The sequence below is a fragment of the Aulostomus chinensis genome, chromosome 5, assembly GCF_037954235.1.
Source record: "Aulostomus chinensis isolate RoL2024-O1b breed Wild chromosome 5, RoL_Achi_v1.0, whole genome shotgun sequence".
NCBI lineage: Eukaryota > Metazoa > Chordata > Actinopteri > Syngnathiformes > Aulostomidae > Aulostomus > Aulostomus chinensis.
Window position 1 is genome coordinate 10,384,804 of NC_141324.1, and position 24,106 is coordinate 10,408,909.

The window sequence follows — 24,106 nt, forward strand, 5'->3', positions numbered from 1 at the left end:
CTCAACGTGCCTCTGTCCATCTGTCAGTGGACCACCAGCTTCCTGACAGACAGGAGTCAGCAGGTGAGGCTGGGAGATTTCCAGGGGTGTGTCCTGCCCCCCCCCCCCCCCCCCCGCTCTTCTCCCTCTATACCAACGACTGCACCTCCAAGCACCCAGCTGTGAAGCTCTTGAAGTACGCAGACGACACAACGGTCATCGGCCTGATCCAGGACGGAGACGAGTCTGCATCCCGGCAGGAGGTTGAGCGACTGGTGTTCTGGTGTTGACTTGGAGGCAGAAACGCACAAATCTACTGAATTAAAATTCACTGTGATCAACAACTTTAGCAATTTTAAACCTGGAAATAAAACTGACAAAGGGGACGGTCAGACTGAGAGTCCATCACAGACTCAGTCGATTAGCCAGATTCGTGTAAAATAGTTCAGTTTATGACCTGTTATAAACTGGTACATGAGCATATTTGTTTAATTTGTACTGAAGTATAAAAATGTGGCAACTGAATATTTACAATACACAGGTGTGCTGTATGACTGTGACTTTGAATGACGCGTGACTCCATGACCGACGTCACACGCTAGGAACCACGCAGGGGCGTGATGACCCAGGACCAATGGGAAGAGAAGACTTTCCAGGGTGATGCCATTGGCAGAGAGGACCCAGTTCTAGACCCTGATCGTCTGCTCTCCGGCTGACACGTTACGCCAGGATGACCTCAGGCTCTCCTCCACCTCCTCCTCCCACATCTTATCAAACAGATGGAGATTTAATGATTCAGGCGGCTGTCGAAAGCATGAGAACACAAGTTCACCAGGAAAAAAACATTTGGTCATCAGGTAACTTTTTTGGGGGGGGGGTTTAAAAAAAAAAAAAAGTATCATCAATGACGGACAAAAGAGTCAATTCACTCATGTTCAGGTTATGGTAAAAGTAAAAGAAAAACACCAAAACAAACAGTAAACCAACAAACAGAGTCTGTGCTGGTCAGGTCACCTCACTGGTGATGTTTTCCTTGGTATGACAACCATCGACTCCAGGCCCCAAAAATAGATGTTCTTTCAGTCTCAACTTGTATGTCAGGGTTCCGTCTCCAACATACCATCCATTATTAACATCCCCTGCTTGTGATTTGGAGTGTCAGTCTCAAACCAGTTCTTAGTCATGGCTTTTTCCCCTGCTGCCAGAAGAATCTTGACTAAGTACTGATCTTCATTATGCACAAATCCTTCCGAGTGTCCAAGGTAAAAAACAAGACAAGAATTGGGGCTCTTATATCCCAGAACATCGCAGAGCCCTGAATGGACTTTCCTCCAGAGGGTTGTCGACTTGTACATTTCCAAAAAACGTGTACGTGATCAGAGTTTATAGGGTTACATCGTCTCCAGCATGGCTGTTGAACCTTCACCTGCTTACTCTTCATATTAGGTGTTATAAAACAACAAATTAAGTTCTTCCTATTAAATTCTCTCCAAATCAATGATTTTGATGTAGTCTGGTGTGTTTTCACCATTTCATACCACACCCCCTCCAGGATGCCCCGCCCAACTCCCTTTCCCATTTGGCTTTCACATATAAAGTTGAGTCATCAAACTATCAGGTAACTTTTTACTTAAACGATCATTTCATTGTAGTATGTAGTATCCATCCATCCACCCATCATCCATCCATCATCCATCCCTCCATGTTCTCCATGTTCTCCTGTTCAGGGTGGTGAGGGTGGAGCCTATCCCAGCAGCCTTCACCCTGGACAGGTCACCAGTCCACGGCAGGGCCAACACATAGAGACAGACAACCACTGGCTCTCCCAGCCACGCCTACGGTCAATTTAGAGTCTGGATTAACCTGGTCCCTCTTGATGTCTTTGGACTGTGGAGGAAGCTGGAGTACCAGAGAGAACCCAGCAGGAACAGGGAGAACATGGAGACTCACACAGAAAGACCCCGTGCTCCAGCCGGGGCTCCACCCACAACCTTCTTGCTGGGGGGCCACGGTGAGGACCACTGCTCCACCGGGCCGGCCTGTAGTAAAATACCATCAAAGTAAAAGTAAAATAAAAGCTGGAGGCCGAGGTGGCGCCATGCTAAAGCTTCTTATCCTCACATGAGCAGACCAGCTAATGTTCCGTTCTGTGCTAATAAGCAGTAAACTTTCAGAACTTCAGCTATAAAAGTGACGGAACAAGTGAGAACGGGACAGAACCGGGACGGTGAGGTCATGCCAGGTTGAATCCATGCCCCTTTATTGTGGGATATTTCTTTTCCAGACGCTCTTCAATGGCGTCATGTCTGTCTGGGCTCCTTCTTCTCAACACCTACAGGACGATGGCCCTCGTCCCAGTGTGAGGTGCTAATAAAGTTTTACCAGCTTTAATTGTCTGACGCATCAGCCATCATCCCAACCTGCAGGAACTGAGTGGGTGTGAGCTCGGCCCTGGTCTGCTGCTGACAGCAGTACTACTTCTTTTATACCAACGTGAGGCACTTTACTGGGATTACGAAATCTTTATGGTGTTATGAGGTATTTGTGCTCTGTTATTGTGCAGTTATCTCACGAGCATTAGTTTGAGTACTAATACTAACATTTATCAACTCTCTGCAGCTGTACACTATCCTATTTGTGAGAGATCCCTGAATTGTACTCTCGTACATGTAGAGTAGGGTTAGACTAGGGTTAGAGGATGGTTGGATTAGAGTTAGAGGATGGTTAGACTAGGGTTAGAGGATGGTTGGATTAGAGTTAGAGGATGGTTAGACTAGGGTTAGAGGATGGTTGGATTAGAGTTAGAGGATGGTTGGATTAGAGTTAGAGGATGGTTGGATTAGGGTTAGAGGATGGTTGGATTAGGGTTAGAGGATGGTTGGATTAGGGTTAGAGGATGGTTGGATTAGGGTTAGAGGATGGTTGGATTAGAGTTAGAGGATGGTTGGATTAGAGTTAGAGGATGGTTGGATTAGGGTTAGAGGATGGTTGGATTAGAGTTAGAGGATGGTTGGATTAGAGTTAGAGGATGGTTGGATTAGGGTTAGTGCAACTATCCTCACTGCTGCTGTGTGATGAGCTGATAAATGAAATTTTACATTTTTTTTTCTTTTCTCAAGTCTCATCAGTAAATTACAGAAATCCCGATCAAAGTTCCAACATTCTACACCTGCCTCTCTTGATCCGGATCTCAACTCTATCCCAGAACACGTGAGAAGTTTCACATGAAAATAATCTGAGATTAGAGGAAACCCAGCTGTTGTTTAACAAATATTGAAGTAACCAGGGTACTTTGTTGAAGTGGATAGTGTTTGTGTGTATGTATGCCTCAGTGTGTGTATGTGTCTTTGTGTGTGTGTCTGTGTCTTTGTGTGTATGTCTATGTGTGTGTCTGTGTGTGTGTGTAGGAGTCATTTACTGGATTATGAGAGGTTTATATTTGTGCTGTTAGTGGGTCTGTGGGAGTGTGTGATGCAGCTTCATTGTTTCCTGTGTCACTGGTTCAACTGGTATAAAAGACCAAGAGGCTCAGAGGAGGACAAAGAGCCAGAAGAGGAGGAGAGGAGTGACTCTCTGCTCTGATCGCTTCATCTCTGGTCAAGGTTTCAGTACTCAAGCCCGGCATCTAGGAGGAAGCTGAGGATGATGGCGCTCACCCTGACGCTGCTGCTCAGCCTCGCTGTGACCGTGTGTGCAGCTGCTGGACCTCGTAAGTACATGAAAGCAGCAGCTGAGTTAGTCTAGCTGGACATTTCCTCAGGTTTCACACCTGATTCTACAAGTATTGTGATAATAATACTTGTACTGTAACTCTTGTCTGAAGTACTCATGGTTGGTGTGTGCTCCACCCACCACACCAGTAGTTCTCACCTCTGATTGGATCCTTCACCGAGTCTCAGAGACAAAACACAACAAGGACAAATCTGGGTGAAGCTGCACCCGAGCGGCGGTTCGTGTTCACGCTGTCACACCAAACTAGAGTCACGTGGTGGGAGCGGGGGGGCGGCTGGAGGGTTAGACTCTGACCCCCCAGTCGTTCCACCATCTTTGCTGCAGTCAACATGAATCCCGTGAGAGAACGATTACCAGTCCGTTGGTGACCATCACGGCCTGAGTGGTGCCGCTCTGTCTTTGTGTTCTTCTCATTCAGATGTCTTATTATTGTGATGATGATGATGATGATGGTGATGACGATGATGATGATGATGATGATGATGATGATGGTGATTTATGCCCCCCCCCCCCAGAGAGCTGTGTGGGCCGCTGTGGCGAGCTCTTCACCAGAGGTCGGCCGTGTGCCTGTGACTCCGGCTGCCTGCGGTATAACGAGTGCTGTCCAGACTTCCAGGCCGCCTGCGTCGCTGGTAGGCAGCCACACATCAATCAGCTGTTTGAGTGATGAAGACCCTCCTCTTCCTCCACTGATCCTCTCCTCTCTGATCCCAGGCTTTGATCTCTGTAGAACTCTTGAGGCTCTTTCTCTCTCTCCTCCCTCCTCTGTCTCACGTCGTCAGCTGGACATCTGAGTCAGTGGTCCTGTAGGTGGCGCTACAGCAGCCATGTGAACTTCTGCCGTCCTGACAGATGGGCTGCAGTGACGCCGCCACTGTCAGACAGTGTTGAAGGGTTAATCTGTCTCCTCCCACGGCTTTACAGCCTCAGACTCTCCTCCAGATGATCCAGGGAGGATGAGCGCTGGCGTCGGTCAACAGGTCCTGACGTTTCATTTCCAGGTCAATGTCGTTGAGAGACTCTTCACTTGTCTGACCTGATTTAAATCCGTCCTCATGTGAGAAGTGAGCCCCTGCAGTCGAAGGGAACCACATGGCTACTCACTTGAGTCAAACTACAGGACCCACATGCCCTCAGCGTTCTGCCCCTTGTCTTCTTCCTCCCTCGCTCCTCCTCTTTGTTCTCATTCTTCTTCTACTTCCTTTTCCTCTTCTTCTTCCTCCAGATGCCAGGGGCCGCCCCTCTAGAGCCTCTCCTCACTCAGCAGAGTTCCTCTGTCTGCATGTTGCCTCCACGTCTGAGAGGAATATTAACACTTTGAGGTTCACAGCAGGCCCATGGTGGTCCTCCCTGTGTGTGTGTGTGTGTGTGTGTGTGTGTGTGTGTGTGTGTGTGTGTGTGTGTGTGTGTGTGTGTGTGTGTGTGCCTCTCAGCTCCATCCTGTAGGGGTCGCTGTGGAGAGGCCTTCAGTCGTGGTCAGCCGTGTCAGTGTGACCCACAGTGCCTCCACTACAACACCTGCTGCCATGACTACCAGCTGCACTGTGGTATGTGTGTGTGTGTGTGTGTGAGAGTGTGAGGATCAAAGCAGTCAGCTCGAGATCAAAGGTGACAGACACTCTACTGAAACAAGGTCCCCAAAGCCTGAATGAGCCCAACGTGTCACATGATGGCTGTCTGGGGACAGAACTCACTCGTGATGAGCAACTCCACGAGCTGCCGCCCCCACATATGAGTCGGTTAGAGATGAAGAAGCGGGAGCCTAGATGAGAGCCTGCTAACGTTCACGTGTATGTGTGGTACCAGCTTCTGTGGTATGTGGTACTGTGTATCCAGGACACATCCAGCTGTACTCTCCATGTCCCTGGTGTTGTGTCCACAGACGCTGGCGTGTCAGTCTCCCACTCCCGCGGTTTCCACCCTCTGAAGGCCAGTTCACCAGGTTAGTCTCCCACTCACAACCAACCAGTAACAGAGGACCGTTCCTTCACTTTGATCTCAGAGACAAGAATGTGTTAGAACCCTACTATTATACATAGAGAAGTCTTTTGTCCTGCAGTGTAGCGTTTACAGCGCACACACACGAGTCTCTCTCCCATGAAATTCTTTTTCCCGACGTCCCTCCCCCATGGGCAGTCAGGAGCAGGTGAGCGGCAGCCGAACCGCACGCTGGGACCAAGTGCTCCCGTTCGTCTTCGTCACGGACGCGACGGCGTCATCGAAACATGTTATTCATCTTTTCCCACTGGTTAGAGAACATGCTAACCCCACACAGAAAGGCCTGCCGACCTGGTCCCCAAGCGGGAATCGAACCCGAGACCTTCTTGCCGTGAGACGAGCGTTATTCACTGCACCACCGCTCCCGCTCGTTCAATAATAGCGGTCCATGGTACACCAGTGCCGATGTGTCAGGGTCCTACGGAAGCCTGTTGCATCCTCTTTCTATGAAACGTTTCCATGAGAAAAACACATCACCACCTTCTGGAAACTCCCCAAAAAACCAAAACGTTTCAACCAAATCAACTCCTCACCATGTTTAGTCTCCAGTTTTTTGTGTTTTCTGAAAACTTTGGGCGATTATTTTAAGAAGGCGACCTTGCTGCCAACCTTCCTGCTGAAGCGTCTCTATTATCATGGCGGGTACGTGATGGATCACTGCCTTCATAAACAGGCCTGAAGAACCCTCATTGCTTAACGAGTGCAGAATGATTCAACGTAGCAGGTAGAGGGCAACCAGGCGCTGGGCTCAGGTGGCAGGTGAGAGGGCGTGGCTGCTGGGTGTCCAGGTCCCATCTGATACCCTGCTATACCACATTAACTCAGCCAGTGACGCCTTTCTACCTGTACCAGGTGTGTTTCTGTTCTTGAGGCTGATCATGCAGCAGGAAATGGTGCCTCACTGCTTCCTGCTTCCTCTACAGGAAAGAGGAAGAGACAGAAGAGCAGGAAGGACTCCAACAGTGAGAGCGAGGAATGGTACACAGGTACATCCTCAACATCTGTGTACTACCACTGATACTGCATACGTGCTGAAACGTGTACTGACACTGGAATGAAAAGACGATCACTGACTTAATAATTCTCAACTGCCCCCGTGGGTCAATACACTGAATATACTACTAGACACACACAATAATTATATATATATATATATATATATATATATATATATATATATATATATATATTTTGTGTGTTGTATATTGTGTACACACATGCTCACTGTTCTGTCTGTGTAGGGGGAGCTCCCTGCCCGCGGTGTCAAGGTCCGTTAGGTCGCCTCAACCCACTGACTGACAGGTCCTCTGGCCCCGCCTCTCCTGCCCTACCGACCAATCCCCTACAGCATGGTTTGGCTTTTGGTTTCCTTCTAGTTTATTTTTCACTTCCTAGTGTGTGAGACAGTTTTGCTCCCCTCCTCCTGTAGCCGCCAGTCACACCTTTGCTGCTCACCTGCCGGCATTCAGCCACTTCTCTGGGGCTCCAGACAACGTGGCACCTGGCTCCTCCCTCCCCAGCAACAGCGCTCCATCTCTGGGTAACGGTGCCCCTGTGAGCCCCTCTGGTCCAGGAGATGCTGGTGTGAATGTCCATTTGGTTTTATCTCATGGGGCGGCTCCATCGGGGGGGACGGGTCAAGGTGACTCAAACATCTCCATCTCAGTTGGAATTATTTCAATTTTCTTACAGTCCAAAACTTTATATCAACACGACTTATTGTCCTCAGGTCTCGGTGGGTCTTTGGGCTCAAGACCCAGCACCCTGAGGGACGTGGTCCAGGCCTTGGGTCTCCCCTCAGTGGATGGAGGCCCCGAGGGAGCACAGGAAGGTGGGCTAACACTCCTCAGCTCGTGTAATGATGAGTATTTGAAGTGAGAACAATCTGAGACGTGGTGTGTGTGCAGGAGTGGACCTCTGCAGTGACGCTCCCATCAGCGGCCTGACGGCTCTCAGCAACGGAACCATCCTGATATTCAAAGGTTGTAGTACTGATATACTCTCACTTCACCATCCATGTAGTATTAGTTCAACAAAAACATGTACAACAGTTGAAGTAGTAGATATATAACAATATTCAGGTTCTACTAGGACACTGATGAGCTTGGACTGGTTCACATCGTACCAGTGTTCCCAGCACAGTGGCCAGTGAGCGTAAACTGTATGAGATGGAGGGTCATAGTCAGCTGTGTTTTGGTTCTGTGGGTTCCAGATGAGCACTTCTGGTCCGTTGACCCGCTCAGCCACTCAGTTGGTCCTCCTCAGAGTATCATGGACACTCTGGGGGTTCCGTCTCCCATCGATACCGTCTTCACACGCTGCAACTGCCACGGAACCACCTACATCATCAAGGTACAACTCATTGCCGGCTACCAGCAGCTGATGCCATCCATCAACACATCTTTGGCATCACTGAGGCAGCGCACGCCATCGTAAAAGTCCGTACCATGTAATATAGCTGCTAGCAAATCGATCCCAGTTTTTACCAACCGATCCCCCCACCAGGGAGACCAGTACTGGCGTCTAGATGGGAATATGGTGATGGAACCGGGATTCCCCAAACCTCTGACCTCAGAATTCCCAGATCTGACTGGAAGCGTCACGGCTGCGCTGGTGGTCCCAGCAAGCAGGACCAGGCCGGAGACCGTCTACTTCTTTAAGAATGGTGAGGAACTTAGAGCCATGAGCTCGACATTCCGAGGGCAATCACTGGTGTTCCTCCACAGATCAGTCTGAGCTGCACGGAGCTCCCAGCTGTCCCTTCACAAACCAGTCATGAATTCTCAGACAGATGGACTTCATCTTGTTATTGATGGACACGTTTAACTGCAGCTGCCTCTGTTGGTTCTCTAGGAGACATCCTGCAAGGCTTCACCTTCCCATCAGGCTCCACCCCATCCTGCAGCAAGAAACCAAGGAGCTCTGCCAACAGACGCCCCCCTCGCCAAGCTGGTAGCACACCTAGCAAGCTGGTAGCACAGTTAGCAGGCTGGTAGTGCAGCTAGCAGGCTGGTGGCACAGCTAGCAAGCTGGAGCAACAGTCAAACATTTTCAGAAATCTGCTTGTATTCTTCAGATGAGGTTGCTCGGTATCCAGGTCTCTGGGCACAAGAGCAACACATTTAAACCATAGCATCGTTTCACTGCAGCGAGGCTTCATCCACAAAGTGGGGGTGTTTCTTAAACCCTTGAAACCTATTCAGCTACAGGAGCGCTAGAGGCACTGTTGATAATTTGATAACTTCACCCAACACTCTGGTGACTCGGCCCTTAAAGGAATCTCACAGGGAAGTCTTCTCTTTCTCACTTCCAGGAGTTCTGAGTGGAGTGGTCAACCTGCAGGTGAAGGGTTTGCCCACTCCGGTGACTTCGGCTCTGTCCATGCCCCCCCCCCAGAGGAGCGGCACCTACGAGCACTATGTCTTCTCTGGACGTAAGTAATACATTTTTGGTTGTAGAGGGGTCAGGAACTATTCTGGAGGATGCTGCCCGCCGTCCTCCTGGTCCTCTGAAGAGCTGAGACAAGGGTTTTGAAGTTTGCTGGTCATAGATTCAATCCTGGACAAGTGCAAGAAAGTTCTAAAAGGCATCTGAGACAAAGAACATTTATAAAAGCAGCTAAGACCTGGTGAACCCAGGGTCAGCAGCTGATCCCCCGCAGGCCCGACCACATTTATAATTCACACCAATCAAATGACCACGTTTCACCATGAAGCAGCGACCTGGGGGGCTGCTCTGATTCGGCAGTACTGTTTAACACTGCATTCTCTCTGTCCCCCTGCAGCTCTGTTCTTCAAGGTCCAGATCTTAGGAGACCTGCCGGTGCTGGTCACAGCGGACGCACCTGCAGCCCCCGCCCCCCTGGCCATCCTCAGCCCCTCTGATGTGGCTCCTCAGCAGACCAACCCCGCGCCAGCCAACTCAATCAGAGTTTGGCTCCAATGTCTCCCATAATATCAGGACCTAACAGGCTCCGCCCCCAGTAGCTGCTGCACCGTCTTTCTTACACATAAATCACATGACACCAATATAAGGACCAACGCCCACGATGATGTCAAACCTCCATTCTGCCCAACCATGAGAGCAGGACAGAATCAGTCACTTCCAAGTCAGTGAACACCACACTGAAGGTTCATCACTCAACTTTATTATCAAAAAGGGTCTCAACATTCCACAACACAAACTAAACACCAGAACAAATGACAGAACTGCCCCTGAATGCATCGCCACAGCTCTCATGCAGAACTGCAACTGCTGACTGTCGCAGGACAGCAAATGAACAGCCTGCGAAATCATTGGAGGACTGAAACTCGTATTCGTCTCCTGATTGGATAACACAAGTGAGTTGGTCACATGATTCCTAGGGAGCGTTCCCTCTTCCCGTGGTGCCGCCTCTTCCTCGGGCAAATGTTCCTGGAGAGAAGAAAACTGTTAAAAGAAACAGTCGGACAATCCACTGGATCCTCTGTCATCATGTCATATGTCTGTGTGCTTGTCTGCTTCTTGCTTGAATAAACCGCCTCAAGACACTCGGCCTGACTCGTCTCTGTTCTTGTCCACACTGATCTGTATGGGTCACCTATCAAGTCTGGCAGGCTCCTACATGAGCCGTCCTCAGGCGTGTCAAGTTTCTCACCTCGGCGGCTGATCATCATCCTGGCTTCCCCCCTCCCTCCTCGGCCTCCTCGGCTCACCAGGCTGCCGGTCAGCTGTTGACTGGTCACTGTACGCCGCCGCATCACACCACTGGTGTCTGCAACACATCAGCAAACACTTTCTGCATCAAATGTCTTTAGTTCCAGTCAACATCTCCACAAATGAATGGTCGGGGGCCTGGAGGGCTGGCCCCTGATACGCTGAGATCTTTTTGAAAAGGCAAGGCCGTTGAAAATAGCGGCCCAAAACGTTAACGAGCAAAACATTACCTGATGATGTCACAGTGAGGTAGACTCATGTATGAAATGTAATCAGCGGGGGAATATCTGAGCTGGGAATGTCAACATTCCCACATTACTGACTGACCAGACCAGCGCAAGTGATCACTGATGGCTGATCAGGGAAGACTGTCCACAGGACCGAGGTCTCACTCAGAACCAGCTGGTCCTGAACCAGGTGACCACCTCCACCCACACCAGACTTGTGTCCTCACCTATCAACTGACATCCAGACACCATTGATGGATGTTGATGTTGGTGTGAATGCAGTATTCAGTTTGCTGCTGCGTGCTGCACTGCCCCAGATGTTTCAGGGCTGCAGCTGTGCGGAGGGACACCGACGAGGGTCGTTTCAAGACTGTGGTCCCCAGGCAAAAGGCTGTCTGATGGGGCTGCCGACTGGTCAGAGCCGGTACCACGGAAGCTCCTCCCTCTGCTTCCTGCTGCTGCACCGCTCTGGTTCTCCAGACAGACCAGCTGACATCATCTACAGCAGGTGAGATGCTGACTGCACGCCGCAGTCACTGAACCGACCCTTCAACATCCCTATTTGTTCCCTTTCAGTTCATTTTGGACCAAACATGATCAGCTGTGTAAGAAGGAGTGCTAGAGCCTATAAATAAGAGTACAAGTCACACTGATGTACTGGATGGAGGAGGTCTACTACAGGTGGTCGGACTTGTCCAGCACAGACCCGCCCACTCCAACCACAAGCCAATGAAATCCCTGGACCATCTGGATGAGTCCACTGGGACTCGAGGATGAACTGACGACTTTTGATGGTCCAAGCTGGCTGTGACAGCCACACATGATGGAGGTACAACCACACCAGACTATTTGTTTTCTTCAACTATGGTAATCTGCACCTGTCCTGCGATTGTACTGGGAACACTGGTTCACCACCAGAACCCTGCTACTAGAGGAGAACTGCAGTACCAGGGTCTTGGCTGGTAGACGGCAGGGATCCATCATCGCTCTGCTGTCCTGCTGGCTCCAGGTCTGCCTGCCTGTCGAAGGAAGCCTCCATACTCGGCCTACACACACACACACACACACACACACACGTAAACACCAGTTTCTGGGTTCAAGTCTGCTATTCAGTTATTCAAAGGGTGCTAACCCGTCCCCCTCCTGCTCCATGAAGACCTCATCTCCGTCGTCTCCAGCAGCAGGCATCCCGGTTGAAGCGGTTACCATGGGAACAGACTGGGATGCCATGTTGTCAGCGCTGTCTGAGGGCAGAGACTCTGTGAAGACGGTGACTGACAGAGATGGAGAGTCAAGGAACACCATCATCTACCACTGATGCTGAGCTGATCATGCTGGACCCACTGGACTGATGGACCGCTGCGTGTTTGTGTGTGTGTCTTACCTGGTGCAGCCACCTGTAACGGCGTGGTGGGGACACTCCTTCCTCCTCCATCTTCATCATGAGCGGCGAGGAAGAGAGGAGACTCATACATGCCCAGACCTTCACACAACGCAGCACAGCAGCACTTTAATGGACAGGGGTTTGAGGATGTGAGGATGTTGCTTGTTCTGGTTCTGAGTGCACTACCTCCTTGAGAGGCCAGCTGGCCCAGGTCCGAATGGGAGCTTGAAGACTGAGGCAGCAGATCCTCTGGAAGTCCAAACCTGAACCTTGTGGACGAGCCGGCGACCTGAGGAGAACTGGACAGACACACATGGCTAGCAACATACCAGCGTTGTTGGTACCGGTCCAGTGTGAACAGGCAGAGTTGTAACCCAAATCCTATGACGTTCCAATCTTAGGACCATGGTTCTAAACAGAACAGCCTGGGAACGTTTCACAGTCAGTGGTTCCTGTTATGACCCTGGTGAAGTTCAGCCAGTGACATCACAACTACAGGAACCCACCATAACACAGAGGTTCTGTTGTCTGTGCACCAGGGGGAGACGACAGACTCGGACCGCTAGTTGTCTCGGCCCAAGAGTTCTTGTTCTGCAGCGCTACAGTGGGGACCAGACATGAGCAGCTTTCAGAGAATGCACCAAACTTACGCTCTGGTAGAGGCTGCAATTTGTCGCCTGTCTGTGTGAAACGTAGGTGTAATGTTCCTCTTTCTAAAAACCACCACTTGTGTGGACATAAACATGTGACGTGACTACAATATTCAACCCTGTGATGGTCTGGTGGACCTCGTGGTGTCCCAGCCTCCCGCTGCTGTGGTCACAGACCTGCTGGTACTTTAAGTTTTCAACTTGCTGGTGACGCTCCATCATCCGCCGACAGCCATGTCCATCAAGCTGCTCTACAACCTTTTCATACAACCTTCCTTCAAAGTCCCGTGAGGTGGTGATCCACGCTCCTCTCGCCGTGATGTCAGCAGTTCCTCAGGCGCTCATCTTGCTGAAGTGACAATGCGTCAGGAGAGCATTTGGCTCGTGACAGTGTGTAAGTTTCAAAGCAGCAGTTCACCGCTCCGGCTGCCAGCAGCGTCGGCGAGCGTTATGTTTATGAGTTTGCGTCATCGTCATCACCTCCGCCCACCTCTCGCCGACCCGGCACATTGACGGGTTGGACTCACAGCTGTGGAGGCGGCAATAAGTGAACGCTGGGAGGAGGAACATTGCCAACTGAAACCTCCGACCGAGCCGCAAAAAAGACCAATTAGCGGCTCGGTGGCCGGTGAGAAAGCGCCTATTTATACACACAGGTTTCCTTGCAGTAGCTCATTTCCCTGTGTGTGTGTGTGTGTGTGCGTGTCTCTTACTGTATTGCCTCAGCAAAGCCATCAGTCCGGTGGGGGACGACCAGAGTGGGAGTACTGGGAACCATCCTGTCATCATCGTCAAAGAAATGTTGCTGCAGTACACAATCACACACAGTTACAGTACTGCTCCCCTCAGACAAATACTACACTGATACACAGGAAGGAAGATCCCAGTTCTGCTTCTTACCATGCTGCCTATTCCAGGTGTCAGCTGAGGTCCACGTCCTACTGATGGCCGGCGCAGCTGAGAGGACTGTCGCTGGAACACACACAGACACACACACACCGTTATCACGACCTCTTTCCTCTGCTGAAGGAAGCGATGAACTTGTTCTCCTGCTTCACTCTGTTGCTTCCAGAACTGACCTGCAGCTGCTGGTGTGTGTGTGTGTACCTGAGTGTGTGGGGGTCCCAGCTCTGGAGCTGGTGGTTGGATGTAGAGCCTTGGAGGGAGGGGATGTGGAGGTCTACGGGGCTGGGGCAGGCGGGGTGTGAGTGAGGAGGCGGGGGAGGAGGTGGGGGGGAGGTGTACGGGGTCTCGGTGGCCTTCAGACTCTGAGGTGACGGTGCTGCCGCCTTCACCTGAAAGACAGAAGAGACTCACATGATGAGGATCTCCAACTCAGGGCTACAGTCAAGCGAGGACCCGCCTCAGAGGTGGTGCTCACTGGTGTGTGGCGGCTCAGAGGGACTCTGGGAGTCCGCTGACGCTCCACATGCCGCCGGCTCCTGAGCACTAGTGGCGTCTGATTGCTCCTCTTCTTCTCCACCCACGTCAGCCTCCCTACTCTCTTCATTGCTCTCCTCCCCCCCTCTCATAACCATATCACCAGCATCATCTTCATCGTCCTCCTCTTCCTCCTTATACTGGAATAAAGGAAGGGAGAGCGTTAGCGTCCAGTCACAGAACTGGGAGGATGATTTAGTAGAGAGCAGACCTCCTCTTCGTCCTCCTCTTCGTTCTGCTGCTTCTCTGCTTCCTCCCCTTTGCTCTCACGGCTTTCACTGTCTGTGTCAATCACGATGACTTCCCGAATCAGATGAAAGGGGACCGACTGGGACACGCCCTCTTCCTCCATGTCCTCCTCGTCCTCAGCCAAGATTGGAAAACTCTCCTCAGGGAGTTCCTACAACCCCAATATGAAGTCCGTTAATACTTTCACCCCTGCTTGGGCCTCAAGCCCAGGACCCGGCCCAGGTCCTGGGCCGAGACCACTTCAAGTTTGTCGAAGTGGGTAACTGACCTGATTGTTGTCCAGGGAGTCCTGCGTTTCATCTTCATCCCTGAGGTCAGCTTCTATCTCCTCGTCTCCCTCCACCTGGAGCACAGGGTTCAAAGACAGACAGGCTTGAGGCAGCAGGTCCTGAGCCACTCATCCATGTGCTCATCGACATTCACACTCCAACCACGTCGCTCCGAGTGGGAGAACGTTGGAAGCCAATCACAGCTGCCGGGGTCAAAGGGCATGACGGGACATCTGGGGAGAATTTGGGGTAATTGGCATCGGGGCTAGTTTTAGTGAGCCTGCACATGAAGCGTTCACGGATGTTCCTTCGCCACAATTACTGCGGAGGACTGGATCGACCTGCGGCGTGTGTGTGTGTTTGTGTGAGAGAGAGAGAACGTGGTGCTGGATGAGCTGCAGCGCTACAATAAAAAAAAATTTTAGCCGTTAAGTCAACAATAAAACCGACAACCAGGGTTTGGCAGTCATGGGACAGAGACGTTAGGGCTGGAACCAGTGCCGGAACCAGAGCCGGAACCAGTGCCGGAACCAGAGCCGGAACCAGAGCCGGAACCAGTGCTGGACGCTCAGTGTCGGCCGTGCGTCTGTTCACCTGCAGCACCATCCCTGCTCTCAGTCGCAGTTTTTTCGAGGAGGAGGGTGTGTGCGAGCTCTCGGGTCTGCTCTCCTCTTCGCCCTCCTCCTCCTCTTCCTCTCTGGCTCTCTTTGAACCTGCAAGTCAGACGCACAAACAGATGTCGGACATTATGGAGGAAGTGTAACAGCAGACTTCTGCAGATGTCTTTAAACTAGACAGAGGAGCAACTTTGTGTGTCTGTTTATGGCTCTGCCTGGCGAGCCGGCTGAAAGCCGTCCTCAGACCTCCAGAGACACCCTCACCCTGACCACAGACCTGGCCCGCCCCCCAACAGTGGAGCTACGAGTGGTAGTCCAGCTACACCAAGCAAGCTAGCTGGCCTCAGGGCCTGTGGTCCCCTGGCTACCACATACAGCTTACTTGTCTACAGCAGCTGTTCTAACACGCAGATCAGCAGGAGTACCTGGGGCTCTCAACTCTGGTCTTGTTTTACTCGTAAACCCTTGGTGAAGCATTTCTGTCCTATAGACGTCTGTTAGGAGCGGGTGGTCCCACTCACCTGCTCCCATCAAAGAAGAGGACGTAGATGGCCGCTCGGCCTCCATGCTGCTGCCTGCGTCCTGGTTGGCTGCCTGCTGCTGGGTGGGCTGGACAAAAGCTGTGGTCTGTGTGCTGGTTGGCTGAGTTACTGATGTGGGCGTGTTTACCAGACCGGAGCTGGAGGAGTGCACAGAGGCCCCTGCACTGATCAGCACTGGAAATACAGAACATGAAGATTCTCACACAAATTCAGAGCATTTCACAGGTGAGTTCCTTCATGCTCATGCCTTCATGACTCCATGCTGGCTCTAGACTGTCTCAACAAGCTTCTCTGTTGACCATCGCAAAGCCTAAAACTGCAACTCAAACAAATGAGCCAAGGTTTCTTGAGGCTACAACTTCAAACGACATGTTTCCTCACCCTCTTGGCTGTCCGTCTGTGTCGTTGGCATGACAGTAGCAGTAGGTGTCGGCATGGGCATGGGCCGGATGCTGGCACGGGGCGTAGCCTTGCTACTGGGGGAGGGGCTTGGCTTGTTGCTAGGAGATGGAGTACTTGGGGTGGGGCGGATATTGGCAGTGGGAGGCTCAGTCAGACTGGAACTGAAGGACAAACATCATCAGGAGACACTTCTAAACCCGACTGCATCCATCCAGACTGCGCCAGAATCATGAGACGCTCAGTATTCAGGCTTTACCTGCCCCTGTCCTGAGCTGGACTCTTCAGAGACATCTGCCGCTGGTCTCCAGGTCGAGGCTGATCGCCCACCTAAGTGCAGGTACAGTAAGTATCAGTGGAGGGAAAACTGGATGTCATTATTTGTCTCTAGTGCTGTGTCCCAAATCGCATACTTCACACTGCATACTTCAAATTTTCTAATTAAGTATACGAAGCATACTATGAACTCAATCATGCAGTATGCCATTTTCAAGGGTACAGTGCTGTCTCAAATCACATACCGCCGCGCGGCACAACGCACCGGAAATGACGACGCCATGTCTTCTTCTTCTACACCAATTTGTGACCGGCTAGCACTGCATCAGCATCAGCATCAGCTAATTACCGCCACCTTTTGCCTGCGCTTGTTTGTTGATTGTTGAAGCAGTAAAACAGCAAAGTGAACGGTCATCGCGCGTCGTTATGCCACAATTGGCACCGACAACGCAATGTCCTCCTTCTATTGGCTGAAGGTCAACGGTATGTAGCATTTATTTGTGGGATCTATTTAGCAAAACATGTTGGTGACAAGTCATTTTAGTTTTCAAACCCGTGTCCAAACAGAATTTCAAACTTGTCCCCGTTATTTAATGTAAGACGACTCTGTACAAGTCAGTGTGGACCGACTCTCACCTCAGCTGTCCGCCACCATTTTTATCGATGAAACGAGTGCAGCGAGTGTCCACAGTCGCATACTCAGAATCTTGACAGATTTGAATACAGCATCCGGGGACTTTTGCATACTCAATTTTCGCTTACTATCCATACTTTTTTCTATTTTGAGTTGAGTACACTCAGAATTTTAAGTATGTAGTATGAAGTATGTGATTTGGGACACAGCTTTAGTTCTTCCAGCTGGACCAGAATGCTGCTGCATGAGACTGAGGTAACGTCCACAGCAAGAACAATAATTGAGTTCTCTTTGGAAAGTTCTGATTCCAGTGGACGGTGGAGTCTCCACCAAACTATAACTACAACAGTGGTGCTGCAGCAGGGCCATCTGATGAGTGGCAGACAGGGACAGCCAATCGAAACACCCCAAGCTCTGACTCACTGAGTTTACAGAGTGGATCATGTCAGACACAATGTGGAAGCCTGCTGCTCAGCCTGCCCAGTAGGGGCACGGTACACGATACTCGTCTCACGATCGATCGATAGATAGATAGCCATCTATCTATATCAATATATATTTAGAGATATATATATATATATATATATATATATATATATATATATCTCTATCTCTCTATCTATATCTATATCTATATATATATATATATAAATAAATATATAAATATATATATACACACGATACGAAATATATATTACGATATATATATCACGATTTTCGTCTCACGATACAATATATATCGCGATAGTCATCTCGCGATACGATATATATCACGATACGATATATATTACGATATATATCACGGTAGTCTTCTCGCGATACGATATATATCACGGTTGTCGTCTCACAATACGATATACATATCATGATAGTCGTCTCCCGATACGATATATATCGTGTTAGTCGTCTCCCGATACGATATATATCACGATAGTTGTCTCATAGGCTCGTGCTACTGTCAGTAGCATAGCGGGGCTCCATCGCGTTCACCAGGCGCCTAAAGCCGGTGTTTGCCACCACCCAATAAGCTTTCAAATCCTGACTAATAAAGCAGCATTGGACTCCCTCATTTTCTGTGACCTCGGTGAAGACGATGGGAACTTGTGGCAACAACCGCCATCACTGTCCAGCGTGGTTTGTGTGGGGTCGCGCCTCAGCTTTGTGGGCTCAGTCTCAGTTAGCATTTCCTTGTCCGGTGGTGACGTTTTAGGAGGGCTCGCAGGTTGGTGGTACTTCCAGGGTACTTAACGTTTGTGTGACTCAGCTCACAAACCGCCACACTTTTGTCTAAATCGTAACTGTCCTTTTTGTCCTAGAACCAAAATGCTCCCACACATCTGCGTTTAAGCCTGCAGGCGCTGGCTTTATACTCGCCGCCATTCTCCTGAATGTCTCAGCTCTCACCGGATGAGAAAGGCGTCGTCGTCTGAGTAACTAGAAATGCTCTACAGCGACACCAGTGGCTGGCAGATAGAACTGATCTTCCTGCAAAGTGCTGGACACGAGGGATTGGAATGGGGCTCAATGTATCGATACTCATGGCTGAAAAATCGATACTCTGAGGAAACTATCAATAAATGTCACAGGATCAATAAAAATTGCTCAGCCACCAGCAGCACTATGTTGATGCTATGTGACATTTCCCCAGGATAACGCTGTTACCATTCATTGCTTTAGAGATGAAACGAACTTGATAATTTCTACATTTGTTTCTGTGACGAACAGCCGGCGCGACGCGTGTACCTTGGATCCACTGTGGTCCTGCGGTTCCTCTCTGGAGTCTGAGTGGGTTTGTGTGTCTCTCAGTTCTCTCAGCTCCCTGTCCAGCCTCACAAGTCGTCCCTCGTACTGAGACTTGAGGGCGTTCATCCTCACCTCCAGCTCCTCCTTACTCTGTTTCAGTTCTTCCACCTCCTGGTTTAGCTTCTCCTTGGCAGCTACAGGAAAATGGGCAGATAACAAATTAGCCTTCAAACACTCCACCACAGTAGCTTATTGTTGTGATGTGCAGGGCTGGGGGTCAGCTGAGTGCGTGTGCTGAACCTACTGTTTAGTTGGGTGATTTTCGTCCTAGCTCCGATGAAGGCCTTCTTTGCCTTCTCCTCTTTCTCAGCCATCTGCTGCCTCTGCTGCTCCTCCCTGTTCTTGCTCTCTGACAGCTAAACAAAATCACAGCACTGTGCTTTAAACCTACGTTAACGATGACAGTTGTGGGCAAGACCGCCATCCGGGGTTAACTGGTACCACATCAGGACCTCCCAGTGTAGGATTAGCACCTACTTGATTGGATGCAGCACCACTTTTACTTTTTCAATGAAGTTACCCATAAATGGTTGGCCTATTTTCTATGAGGATTGAATTACATGCAAAGGAGACAGTGAGGGAGAGGAGCGGCGCAGGTGTGGTCTCGTCCACGTCACACGCCAACCAGGAAACATCAGATTCTCTATTTCCAGTGCAGGTGGTTTTAGGGATGTTTGTTTTTCTAGATCTGCTTCCTGTCCAGTCAGCAGGGAGGAAAACCTCATCTATGGGCTAAAGAAGCAGCTGAAGGAGAGAGAGACAGATGCTGCGTCGGAATTGCCAAGTACCAACCTCCGTCCTCCTGCTACGACCTACCGTTACAGCCTACTGCTACAACCCAAACACAGTGGCACCATTCAGACACCCTAGAAGACTGGTGGTGAAGCACGACCTCTGCTTGCAGAGCACAGATACCGCAATCAGGTAGACAGCAGCAACGAAAGCCCCACCTGCTGGCCTGACTGTGGTACTGCACTCCACTCTGAGCACCTTTCACTCATTCTCTATTATTAAGCACATTAACGCACCTTTAGTCATCAACAACGACTATAAATGTTGGTGTTGCATCAGAATGGGAGACTGTTGGTGGCACAAAATTGGCTTGCGGGTCCACAAGTTTTTAGGGGACGAAGAAGAAGTCCGCGGTGCATTGTGGGCCATAGGTTGCTCCGTAGGATGCACCTGAACCGACCTACAATGTGGGCGTGTTTCAGCTGGAATTTAGGTTGCGAAGTAGGTCGCTACTCACACCAGTTGTGGCTTGGGACAGCCTACAACCTGCTCTGAGACCTACGATCAGACCTACTTGGCAATTCAGACGCAGCAGGAGAAGCTGAGAAAAGGCTGCCTGCGAACCACAAGCAGCCATTTACACAGCTCCCCTGCAGGCCTGGAGGAACTACTGTCATGGTTCTGACCAATGTATCCAAAATAAACTGGGGTTTTTGTTTTTTTTTTCTTCAAATTACATCTTGTTTAGTTGCAACGGCAGCACTCAGGTGTTTTCCAGGTACGATGGGAGTTTCTGATGCCTCCTCCTAACCTGAGACAGCCCCCTCTCTGTGTTCCAGTACCTCCTGATTGACAATCCAGCACTGATTGACACCTTATAAACAGATATATTGAGCTCTGGGCCAGCATCTCAGGCCGTCTATGTCACCTGATGAATGTCAATCCAACATTCACTCTGTTTCTCCCCCCTCGGCGCAACTCTTGACGTCAAGATTTGTCTCTTCAACTACTACATTACATCCACCAGCGAGATGGCAAGCATGTCTGCTGGTCACCTGGTGATGGACAGGTAGAGCATATTAGTGCTGAAAGCAGCTTCCTGCTGGGTCTAATAATGAGGCTACTGTGAAACTGCAGGGAGCAGCTGCAGGGTGGCGTGATAACCCCCAGTAGGCTCAGGATGCAGTGATGGTACACTCTGAGACTCTAAGGAGAAGAGGTGAGCATCAGTGAGGAAATGTGGGTTCAGCAGAACTTCAAAGTACCTCTTGTCTGAGTTTTGTAAGCTCTTCCTGTATTGCCTGGTTAGCGTCGCTAGAAATGTTAGCATCGCTGGCCTGGATGGACTGGGAACTCTGGCTGTGGGTGACCTGTGCAGCTCGGCTGGCTTCACTGGCCTGGTTGACTTCTTGCAGCTGCTCCTGCAGATGCTTCTTCTCTGCGTCTTGCTCAGCAACCACCTAACAAACAGGGACGAAGCCAAGGAAATGCTACGCAAACGGACATTTTAAAAGAAAAAAAGTGCCTGTTTGAGGGCCAGGAGATGTGTGACATCACAAAACATCAAAGCCATCCCATCATGATGTGATGTCATGCAGGGTTTCCTGCAGAAATTTTGTGGGTTAAGGCAGTGGGGCGTGACAGAGGGTGGCGGTGTTGTTGTGCAGTGGTGATGTTGTGCGATAGACTACAGACTCTGCACTACACTCCCTCCTTCTATGAACCTCCACCCAACAGTCCTCCATGAACAAGCATATCTGAGACAGCAGAGATGAGAACCTTCCTGTACCAGGCAGGAAGGTGGAGCAGATCCAGGATCAGTGGGGACGATCAATAACTACACAATTGAGGGGTCTGTTTCACTTCCTGTTTAAAACATTCACACGAACAAGACATTCATTCCCCTCAAACAACAGACACTAGGGCATACTGGTGAGGGGCCTGCAGGAGTAATAACCCATATTGTGATTGGATGGCTTCGTGTGACATCACACACCCTGTGTGCCTTACACAACAGGGCACTGCAAAGCTACAGAAGGTATGTCCCCTACTGCTAAGACCAGGAGTATATTTCAAATGCAACAGTGCAGCTTTATCAGTGAAAGCCGTGATTACACACAGCTGTACTAGCAGCTGCTGCCTACCAACTATTGTGTGTGAAAATGTTGCCAACCTTCTGCAGGCTGTCCAGCTGGGCTTGGAGGTCAGTCACCTGTTAGAAGAACGCACAACAGCACAGAAGCTCATGTTCAACTGTTCAACAATATCACAAACGTGCGGACACAACAACAACACTGTCCTCCAGAGAAGGTCTGCTTAGTTCACGTGGAGAGACACGCTGACGTCTCACCTGTTTGTCTGGCTACTTTGGGTTTGGGCCAATGGTCAATGACCGTCATCGCCACTGAGCCTGAGGTCACTGTTAGTGTGCTTTAGCTTAGCTTCCTACGGATAGCTAGCAGGGTAACTTTGTTTAAGGTTTAACAGAACTACGTTACAGACACGGGGTGCAGTGACGTCAATCTACGTAATCAAGACATACGCCATCAAAATACTGTCCCGGTGCAGAAAAACAAACCATCATCATCAGTGCTTCTGACAAAGATCAGGACCTGTTCAGCAGCAGAGTCACGCAGGAGGAGCCCAGCAGCTCACCTTGCTCTCTGCTTGGCTCATAGACATCTTCAGGTTGTTGACTTCCTGTTGACTGGCCTGGTGGTTCTGCTGGAGCTCTTTCTGGTTAGTGAGGTGCTGCTGCAAGGCGTCTTTCGCCTGCTGCAGCTCCCTCTGGACCTGCTGAACCTGGTTCTGACGGGCCTGAGCTTGAGACTGAGCCGATTTTAACTGGTTCTGTACCTGTGATTCAGACAGGAGGATGTATCTGTGGTGTGTAGTGAGGGTCAACAGTCCAACAATGAAAATGTCCAGAACACGTCAGGTGTTTCTCCACTCCTGACAGTGCCGCTTACCTGCTGGGAGTGAACCTTGGCTTGCTGAAGCTCTTTCTGACTCTGGGTTAGCTGGTTCTGATTCTGCTGCAGCTGATTCTGTGTCTGAGACAACTGGGACTGGACCTACAGAGAGCGTCACAGATTTATCTAGAGCCATCTCAACGTTCTCATGTTCAGTATCTACCAGCTCCTGGTCAAATCCAAGACATGAGAGTTAACCTGAATGTGTGACACTACCTGTGTCAGCTGGTTCTGGCTCTGTGAAAGCTGGGTTTGGACCTCGTCAAACTTTTCTTTGGCCTGCTGGCTTTCCTTCTGAGACTCCTCAAACTCCTGCTGGGACGTCTTGGCCTAGACAACACATTTATTGACACGTGAACATACAACATCTAAGGCCTGGTGAGTGTATGCCAGGGCTGTACAGCTCGGACGCCTGAAACTGCAACCCTTGGACCAACGGCAGGCACGGCCACGCTTCCATCCTGTTTGTTGCTCAGCTCACAACAGCATCAGCTTTCTGTCTGGGACGCTGCTGCCTCATCAAGCTGCTTTAATGTCTTTGCCATGAACTCTGTCACGTCTCATCTCATTGTTCCCTCATGACACACATCCATTTATTAAGCAACACAGCGGCACCATGTTGCTCCCCGACTCCTAAAAACCCATACAAAACCAAAAACAAGAAGGCCGGCCGCAAATGGTTTCATGGTTATCCAACGAGGGTTAGAACACACCATCCAACACCTTCACAGAACGAAGCCTCTGGAATCAGGGTTGAAAGGTACAGTACTTAAACTGAGACCCACTGAGGCTCCGCATGTTCAACCGTAGTTACAGCACACGGGGCGAGTCTAAAGCAGCCTGGTGCTCCAGCACTGAAGGGAGAAATACGCTGCTCACCTCCTCCTGCTTTTTCTGCACCTCCTCCTTCAGTGAGCTCAGCTCCTCTCGGGCCTTGCTGAGCTCCTCCTGGGCTTTTGTCAGCTCCTGTTGCAGGTCCTGGCTCTGACCTGTTTCCTCCACCATCTGCAGCACACACACACCCAGGCAACCTCTTACAAGTCTGCTACTGAACAAGCAGGCTGTCATCAAAACGGCGCCCTACCCACCTTGTCATGCTGTGATTTGAGCTCCTCATACTGGGTCTTATAGCGCCGTCCGATCTTCTTCACCTGCATGATGGTCTTGCTCTTCTCCAGAATATCACTGGTTTTAGTCTCCAGGTCTTTCTTCAGAGCATCTCTCTCTGAGGTCACGCGGCTCACAGACTCTCGCAGGGCTTGCAGCTGAGACTGGGATGAGTTATTGTTGGCACTGGATCTGAACACAGAAGGGTCCGCTCAGGTCACATGACAACTGTACAGGAAGCTTCATCAACCTGCGACTGGAAACACAGCTGGATATTCTGCACATCTAACTTTCAGTTTATGGAGTTCAGAATACAGAAAATGCAACTAAGCAGGAACCCATTACTACATCATCACACCTTTTCAGTAACACTTCAGATTGATTAGCTACATCCTGACAAT

At 50.2% G+C, this 24,106-nt stretch overlaps 2 protein-coding genes across 4 annotated transcripts in view; one reads left to right on the plus strand and one right to left on the minus strand.

Annotated features, from left to right (window-relative positions):
• The first annotated feature begins 3,029 nt into the window (after window positions 1-3,029).
• Window positions 3,030-10,232, plus strand: prg4a (proteoglycan 4a). 2 transcript variants are annotated; one of them, XM_086203080.1, is made up of 14 exons: window positions 3,032-3,688; window positions 4,227-4,343; window positions 5,145-5,258; window positions 5,594-5,653; window positions 6,633-6,695; window positions 6,951-7,061; window positions 7,139-7,351; window positions 7,439-7,540; window positions 7,617-7,691; window positions 7,922-8,061; window positions 8,215-8,374; window positions 8,563-8,661; window positions 9,023-9,142; window positions 9,494-10,232. In XM_086203080.1, the coding sequence occupies exons 1-14, from the start codon at window positions 3,622-3,624 to the stop codon at window positions 9,661-9,663; spliced, it is 1,611 nt and encodes a 536-aa protein (XP_086059206.1). In that variant the 5' UTR covers window positions 3,032-3,621; the 3' UTR covers window positions 9,664-10,232. The 2 variants fall into 2 exon arrangements, with proteins under 2 accessions (XP_086059207.1, XP_086059206.1); XM_086203081.1 differs by lacking the exon at window positions 5,145-5,258 and having other exon boundaries at window positions 3,030-3,688.
• The window catches only part of LOC147261157 (nucleoprotein TPR-like), a 28,074-nt gene continuing 13,802 nt past the window's right edge, over window positions 9,835-24,106 (minus strand). For both annotated transcript variants that reach the window (XM_086203079.1, XM_086203078.1), the window contains exons 31-55: window positions 23,687-23,897; window positions 23,478-23,603; window positions 22,815-22,928; window positions 22,596-22,700; window positions 22,282-22,482; window positions 21,800-21,838; window positions 20,892-21,086; window positions 19,139-19,250; window positions 18,835-19,028; window positions 16,441-16,511; window positions 16,164-16,345; window positions 15,762-15,956; window positions 15,218-15,336; window positions 14,623-14,697; window positions 14,317-14,505; window positions 14,047-14,245; window positions 13,773-13,960; window positions 13,566-13,637; window positions 13,379-13,470; window positions 12,202-12,314; window positions 12,016-12,114; window positions 11,764-11,905; window positions 11,580-11,677; window positions 10,346-10,462; window positions 9,835-10,122 (exon numbers count right to left, since the gene is read on the minus strand). In XM_086203079.1, coding sequence (XP_086059205.1) covers window positions 10,070-10,122; window positions 10,346-10,462; window positions 11,580-11,677; window positions 11,764-11,905; window positions 12,016-12,114; window positions 12,202-12,314; window positions 13,379-13,470; window positions 13,566-13,637; window positions 13,773-13,960; window positions 14,047-14,245; window positions 14,317-14,505; window positions 14,623-14,697; window positions 15,218-15,336; window positions 15,762-15,956; window positions 16,164-16,345; window positions 16,441-16,511; window positions 18,835-19,028; window positions 19,139-19,250; window positions 20,892-21,086; window positions 21,800-21,838; window positions 22,282-22,482; window positions 22,596-22,700; window positions 22,815-22,928; window positions 23,478-23,603; window positions 23,687-23,897 — 3,301 coding nt within the window. In that variant the 3' untranslated portion in view covers window positions 9,835-10,069. The remainder of the gene's footprint in view (window positions 10,123-10,345; window positions 10,463-11,579; window positions 11,678-11,763; window positions 11,906-12,015; window positions 12,115-12,201; window positions 12,315-13,378; window positions 13,471-13,565; window positions 13,638-13,772; window positions 13,961-14,046; window positions 14,246-14,316; window positions 14,506-14,622; window positions 14,698-15,217; window positions 15,337-15,761; window positions 15,957-16,163; window positions 16,346-16,440; window positions 16,512-18,834; window positions 19,029-19,138; window positions 19,251-20,891; window positions 21,087-21,799; window positions 21,839-22,281; window positions 22,483-22,595; window positions 22,701-22,814; window positions 22,929-23,477; window positions 23,604-23,686; window positions 23,898-24,106) is intronic.

Bases quoted from the DNA above. Each gene is read 5' to 3' on its own strand.
- prg4a (XM_086203080.1), top strand. From the start codon at position 3,622: ATGATGGCGCTCACCCTGACGCTGCTGCTCAGCCTCGCTGTGACCGTG. The intron at 7,062-7,138 runs GTTTGGCTTTTG...CTCCTCCTGTAG, and splicing joins GACCAATCCCCTACAGCATG to CCGCCAGTCACACCTTTGCT. The intron at 7,541-7,616 runs GTGGGCTAACAC...GTGTGTGTGCAG, and splicing joins CCCCGAGGGAGCACAGGAAG to GAGTGGACCTCTGCAGTGAC.